The sequence below is a fragment of the Oryctolagus cuniculus genome, chromosome 5 (assembly GCF_051225735.1).
Source record: "Oryctolagus cuniculus isolate XC-2025 breed Fujian yellow rabbit chromosome 5, ASM5122573v1, whole genome shotgun sequence".
Lineage (NCBI taxonomy): Eukaryota > Metazoa > Chordata > Mammalia > Lagomorpha > Leporidae > Oryctolagus > Oryctolagus cuniculus.
In genome coordinates, this window is record NC_142871.1 from 145,464,026 (window position 1) to 145,471,345 (window position 7,320).

The 7,320-nt window shown below is 50.6% G+C and overlaps 1 protein-coding gene across 1 annotated transcript; it reads right to left on the bottom strand.

Annotated features, from left to right (window-relative positions):
- Window positions 1–207: 207 nt before the first annotated feature.
- NHLRC1 (NHL repeat containing E3 ubiquitin protein ligase 1) lies at window positions 208–3,443 on the bottom strand. The gene has a single exon (XM_051832580.3). It carries the CDS (start codon window positions 3,367–3,369, stop codon window positions 2,200–2,202), a length of 1,170 nt encoding a protein of 389 aa, XP_051688540.2. The 5' UTR covers window positions 3,370–3,443; the 3' UTR covers window positions 208–2,199.
- Between the last annotated feature and the right edge of the window lie 3,877 nt (window positions 3,444–7,320).

The window sequence follows — 7,320 nt, forward strand, 5'->3', positions numbered from 1 at the left end:
AACCAGCAACCCCTTGCTCACATCTCTCCATGTGTGCTGCATCTGCCACTGCTTTACCGTGAGTGCTGTCTGGACATGGTGTAGGCACAGCTTCACACTCGTTCCCTGGCACCCTCAAGAGATTGGTTCTGGGACACACACACACCCAGCCCCATAAAAAAATTCACAATGTGTACATCCTCCTGCATACTGCAAATCATCTCTAGATTACCTTTTTAAAAAATATTTATTTATTTTGAAAGGCAGAGTTACAGAGAAAGAGAGGGAGAAACAGAGAGACTTCTTCAATCCGTTGGTTGACTCCCCAAGGGGCCACAACAGCTGGCACTGGGTCAGGCTGAAGCCAGGAGCTTCTTCCAGGTCTCCCACATGGGTGTAAGGGCTCATGCACTTGGGCCATCTTCCGCTGCTTTCCCAGGCACATTAGCAGGGAGCTGGATCAGAAATGGAGCAGCTGGGACTCAAACCGGTGTCCACATGGGATGCCAGCATAGCAGGCAGTTGCTTAACTTGTTAAAACCACAACACAGGCCCTTTCATTTATTTTCTATGTAGGTTGGTTGAAGCCATGGACATGGAACCCACCCCTAGGTATGGAGGGCCAACTAACTAGTTATAGATGCTGTCATTGCTAATTCCAAAGAGAGTATCTCTTGAACTGACTCAACTGACCCTGAGACTCTGTAATATCAGTGTTCCTAAGGAAAATGTTTTAAGATCAATTCTTGGTTGTCCTATCAAATCTGAACTTACGTCTCCAGCTTTTCCTCAGAGTATCTGTGATGCCATCAACCTAAGGGTACCTTCACAGGGGTGTGTGTAGGATTGATCTGCCCCTGAAACTCCTCCTTGGAATACATTCACAAACGGTGGGCCAACGTGGCTGACGTCTTACCATTAGTAATACATGACAGGAACACTGAAGGCAAAACGGGCTTTTGGGACTGGCATGGGAGCATGCTCTCACTTTTAGCTCCAAAAGACAGAATTACAATCTTTGGAACATACATGACTCATAATTTGGAAACTGTCTCTAGCATGTACATAGCTATTAAAACTCCGTATAAACAGAATATTGCTTTGTTGAGAATCATCAGCTTTTGCCTAGAGCAAACTCTCACTGAGAAACGATTCCCTCCCTGAGAAACCACTTCTGCTGCTGTTGAGGTGCTGGTTCTTTGCTACTATTCGTCTAGCCCTAAACTCTAAGATGTTTGCGCTAGCTAAAAACACACACCCTAGAAAGAACCCGCCTCTTCCCTTGCAATTTCCACCCATTCATTTACTCAGTCTCAACATTAAGCTGGTATTAGCTTGGTCAAGGCTACACTTCAACTGAAGAAGTATTTAAGTGTTTACCAGGGGCCTAAAAGGATTAGGGGAACTGCTCATTGAGTACACAATGTTTGCAAGGCAGAGATGAAATTTAAATTGCACAGAGAAAAGCCCCCATTGCAACGTGCTTCCGATGCCCACTGATGATAAAATGGCCAGCAAATCACTTCTGCCATGAACCTATCGTGGTGAACGAGAGAACGGGAGTTTCGGCCCACCCTCTGGCACTGTCTCCACCAACACAAGCCTTTCTCAACCAGACAACAGTGTGTTTCCTGAGTGCCTACAGGAAAGAGACAGGCACTAAAAGACATGGTCTGCTGTTTTTCCTATTCACATACCTCTATTCCGTCAGAGGGACTGCAAGTTGACACGCTGATGCCCATCACAAAATCCTTTTTCTCCTGAACTCTACAAAGTCTCCTTTCTTTGTGCATCTAACTACTTAGCTACTTGTAGAGCAAACACGCTTAGCAACCACATCTACTCACATCTATTATTTAAGAGCAAGGGGTTTTGAAACCAGGATTGAGGCCAAACTCTGACTGTCCCCTAGGTAACTGTGACCTTGGGGAAGTCATTTAAGCTCTCTGGGTCTCAGTTTTCTCATCTCTGAGATGGGATTAGTTTTAGACATTGCCTCACCGGGCATCCCGGATTAAATGATCCAATAGTCACAAATTTCTCAGCACTGGGGAGTAGGCATTCAATAAATGGTAGATTTAATTACTCCTTAATAATTACCCCCAACTTTTCTGAGCCTGCCAGGCAGTTACAATTTTCCCTGCGTGCCTGGATGAGAAAAGGGGACTTATGTAGGGTTAGGCAGATCACTCGCGGCAGCTCCGGGATCCCGACACCCCCTCAGCCCCAGTCAGCTTTATAAACGTTGACAGAGTGGGATGCAGAGTCCAGCACGAGAAGCGAATTCTCCTTGGTGAAGGCCAGCGCCACGGGGTGGCCAAGCCCGTGACTGATCATGGGCTTCACGACTGGGAACTCCTCGGGTTTTCCTAGGCACAGGACAGCGGGACCAGAGGTCTCTGTGACCACCACATTCCCCTGGTGATCAAAGGTCACGGCCGAGGCGACTATCCGGGGAGGGTGGAAGAGGCTCAGCCCAAAGGTGTCCACCTGGCTGAGGAGCTGCATCCTGGAACTGAACACCTTCACCCTGGCGCTGCCGGCCAGCCGCTCCAGCACGGCCACGGCCCCGGTGAGCCAGGACACGGCCACCCCGCGAGGGCTGGACAGAGACGCCTGCAAGAGCTGCGATCCGCGGAGGAGCCCCTCGGCAAAGTCGATTTGCAGGAGGTGCAGGGACCCTGCCTCGGCGTCAGTGACCAGGACGCCGTTCTGCGGGGTGGTCTCCACGCCCCAGGGCAAGGAGAACTGGCCCCCGAGCACCAGCTTGATCTGGCCAAAAAAGTCGAACACTTTGATGGCGCGGTCGCCGGCGTCGGTGACAACCACGTAGCAGTCGTTGGTGACGGTGACATCCAAGGGGTACTTGACATCCTGGGCAGCGTCCCCTTTCTCCCCAAACTGATGCGCGCACCCTCCCGCGGAGTCAAAGATCTTGACCCGCCTCTTGCCGTCGTGCACCACCACGACCCGCCCCGTCTTGGGGCACAGCGCCAGCCCGGTGGGGTTGACCAGCGTCCCCCAGCCCCCGAAGGCTTGGTGGCAGCTGAGGGCCCCTGGCGCACTGGGGCCGGCGCGCTGGGCAGCTGGCGACGGGCGCAGCGCGGAGCCCAGCAGCTCCAGCAAGTGCAGCACCGGCAGGCAGTCGCTCGTGTCGCAGCCGCGGCAGGCTCGCCGGCAGAAGGGGCACTCGAGGGCCAGCGTCCGCGGGTGCGCCAGCGCGGCCACGCAGGCCAGGCAGACCACGTGGCCACAGGGCAGGTTGCGCGGCCGCCGCTGCTGACGGTGGCCGAACCTCTCAAAGCACACCTTGCACTCCAGCAGGCTGGTCTCGGCTTCGCGCACCAGCTCCCGCAGCGCCGGCCGGGCCTCCGCGGCCTCGGCCCCCATGGCGCGGCTCGACGCGTTCCCGCCGCGCCGGACGCTGTCCCCGCGCCGCCCACGGTCACGACCACGGGGCGGGGCCTCCGCCCTGACGTCGCGCGCGGCGGCGCCATAGGCCGCGGCCTGCTGCCCCCTGGTGGGCGCTCTCGGCCCTGTTTCCTGACTGCCTGGCCTGGTGCGGCAGGACACACACTGCAGGACGAACGGGCTGCTCCCTATTGCGAAACCTTTAATAAGTGCAAAGCAAAGACCGGCACGCAGGGTTTCAACGCTGGTGCCCAGCAGTGTTTCCAACCCGCGGCTCTGGGTTCTGGGTGCCGGGGCTGGCCGGTCTGAGTCACGTTAGTCTGTCTCTTGTCTGATGAGCATCTCCCTGCTCAAGACGCTTTGTTTTCTGAGTAGGGAGACAGACACACAACAGAAGTTGCCCAGGGGGTGAGGAGGGTCAGGCAGGTGTGCATACTCCCTTTGTGTGAGTGTGTGCCTGTGGGTGTGTACTAGGATAATACAACAACCCCACTGGGTGAATGATGTCAGTTGGGAGAACGTCTTCCAGGGGAGTTAATGTGAAACCAGAAGGCTGCTCTCATCAGCGATGCCTGCTGCAGAACTTGTTCCATGCCTGCCCTCCTTGAAGTGGCTTCAGTGGATCATCTTATTTAAATCTCGTCATCATCCTCCGTGATGGAGTCCAGAGACATTAAATATCTTGTCCAGGTTGGCATGGCTAGGAAGTGGCTGGGCTGGAATATGAAGCCAGGTAGTACACAGAACCCACCGTGCATTTCAAACTTGATTGCAAACGGTAGGGGTTTAATTGGTCTGGGTGTAGTCTGGGCAAACATTGGTTTGTAAAAGCTCCTGAAGCTGTTGCGGGCATTAGGGGAGTGAAGATTCCCCACCCTCACCACTGCCTTTCAGATAAATAAAGTTCCAAATCTTTATATATATATATGTATATATATAGGGCACTAAAAATGTAATATTTTGAAAAGTAGTGTGATCTAAAAACTATGAGGCAGTAGATGATGGCTCAAGTTGGCTGAAAATGGTGTCTGCCTCCCACATGGGAGACCCAGATTGGGTTCTTGGCTCCTGGCTTAAGCCTGGCCTGGCCCTGATTATTATGGGCATTTAGAGAGTGAACCAACAGATGGGAGATCTCTGTCTCTCTACTTTTCAAATAAAATGAATAAAAAATTTTTGAAAGTAAAACAAATTATATATATTAAACTGTGAATAGTAAAGAGTAAAAAGAAAAAGATGAAACTGACTTAGCTGAACATTTTACTTAACCCAAATATTATCACTTTAACACATAATCACTATAAAAATATTAAGATATTTTTCCTTTTTGTTGCTCTATACTAAGTAAAGCCCAATGTATATTTGACACAGCACATCCAAGTTCAGAGAAGCCCAATTTCACGTCATCAGTGACCACATGCTGGTGGCTATGGCGTGGAACAGCACAGATCTGCACCTAGTCCAGGTTGTGACAAAGGTGTTACCTTCTCAAAATGCTCCCCAGGCTGACTTCCTGGGTCCCTGACTTGCTTCTAACTTGTCTCTGCTCCGGCATTGTTTTAAAACTGTCTAAAGTCCTCAATGCATTGCTATTTCTGGCTAAACGTCCATCCTGCAGGGGCCCCAGGAAGGAGGGGCTGAGATCTCCCTCTCTTCAGCCTCTGCTGAGCCTGCCCTCTCCTTCCTGATCCTTTGCTGCCCCCGTGGGGGTATCCGGCAGTACTGCAGCACCAGCTTGCGAGCTCCCGGACTCCAGCCCAATCAACAGGAGGTATTGAAGGAAGTTAACCGGAAACACCTGCCGCAAAATCTGAGCCTGTTCATGGTATTGCCTTACTGCTTGGTTATTAGTGCAGTGGTGCTGTGGCACACACAGAACCCACCCTAATGGTCAACCGTCAAGAATCTAATGGAGGGCGGGCTTTTGGTGCAGTGATTTAGACGTCTTTTGGGACACCCTGCATTCCATGTCCCATGTCGTAGTGCCTGCACTGGAGTCCCTGCTCTGCTTCTGACTTCAACTTCCTGCTAACGAGCACCCTGGGAGGCCACAGGCACTTGGACAAGTACTTAGCTCAAGTGCTTGGGTCTCTAGCACCCATGTGGAAGACCCATACTTGAAATCCTGGCTTCAGTCTGGTCCAGCCCTGGCTGTTGCGAAAAGGGATGGAACATCTCTCTCTGTCTCTTCGCCTTTCAAATAGATAAAAATAAGAATTATTCAAAGAATAGCATTTTAAAAAAATGAATCTAGTGGTAAATTTGAAGTAAGGAAATACAACTTGGTGGCATTTGATTGGGAATTGAGATTTTTCTTAATTATGCAAAGCTTCAGAATTAAAACACATTTGAGTCTTCTCCAGTTTGGGGTCACATGTCCTAGCTGAGCCATCCTTGGGATCATTTTCTGCATCGTTCACTGCTTCCCATGGAATTAGCCAGAGTCTGCTCCAGCCATCCCATCAATCCAAGCCAGCACTCCCCCTCTTCCCACTGGTCCTTCCTCCACTTTACCAAGGATGTGAAACCCAAGTGACCTCTTTACCCACCCTTAAAATCTCATTTATTGTCATTCCCTCTTTCTTTAGTTCTTATTTCTGAAAACTAAGCCCTAGGTGAACAGGAGTGCTTAGTCGCTGAATGAATGCCAGCCAGAGCAACAGAAATTACAAAGCCGTTAAAAAATGTTGGCTTGGAAAATATTTAGTGACCCAGGAAAGGGTTGATGAAATAGTGGGGAAGACAGTGGAGATACAATTCAGTCTCCTTAACATGCCTGCAACTTTATAAAACCATGCGCCTGGATCAGCTGATGAAGGCAGAGACAGCCCTGCCTTAGCAGGAAGGATCTCTATGGCTGGGATTTACCAGCTTTTCAAGACTTTCTGCACTCCCAAATTTTTGACAAGAAAGCTGTGTGTTCAATTATTTAAATGCAAATCAATATTCATATTTTGAGCTACCACTTCCCTGGATTATCCCCCTCTAATTGCTGTTGAGAGTTAACACCAATAGTGGAATGGATTTCTGTTAATACCCACGGATTAGGGGTCACAGATCTTCAGACATAAATTTTCAGGTCGTATGTGAAAGCCATGCATAATGAATAAATCTGGGATGTGATTACTTGCTGCAACCAGCAGAGTGACTATGCTTATGACCCCGATATGGGATTCTCTCTTATCCCATGAGCTCAAGCACTAAAGGCAATTCTGATTTTTTTTTTTTGAGTACTATTTTTAAAGATTTAGTTATTTGAAAGGCAGAGTACAAGAGAGCGGGCGCACACACTTCTATTCACTGGTTCACTCTCCAAATGGCCATAACAACCGGAGCTGGGCCAGGCTGAAGCCAAGAGCCAGGAACTCTACCCTGGCTCCCATGGAGGTGGCAAGGGCCAAAGCACTTGGGCCATCTTCTGCTGCCTTCCCTGGCACGTTAACAGGGAGCTGGATCAGAGCAGAGCAGCCAGGAATCAAACTGGCACTCCAGTATGAGATGCTGGCATCACAAGTGGTGTCTTAACCTGCTGTGCCTCAACATCAGCTCTGCAATTTTGATTTTTAAAAAGTGTTCAGCAGAGGCTGGTGCCGCAGCTCACTAGGCTAATCCTCCACTTGCAGCGCCGGTACCCCGGGTTCTAGTCCTGGTCGGGGCACCGAATTCTGTCCCGGTTGCTCCTCTTCCAGGCCAGCTCTCTGCTGTGGCTCGGGAGTGCAGTGGAGGATGGCCCAAGTGCTTGGGCCCTGCACCCCATGGGAGACCAGAATAAGCACCTGGTTCCTGGCTTCGGATCAGCGCAGCGCGCAAGCCGCAACGCACCGGTCATAGCGGCCACTTGCGGGGTGGACCAACGGAAAAAGGAAGACCTTTCTCTATGTCTCTCTCTCTCACTGTCTAACTCTGCCTGTCCAAAAAAAAAAAAAGTGT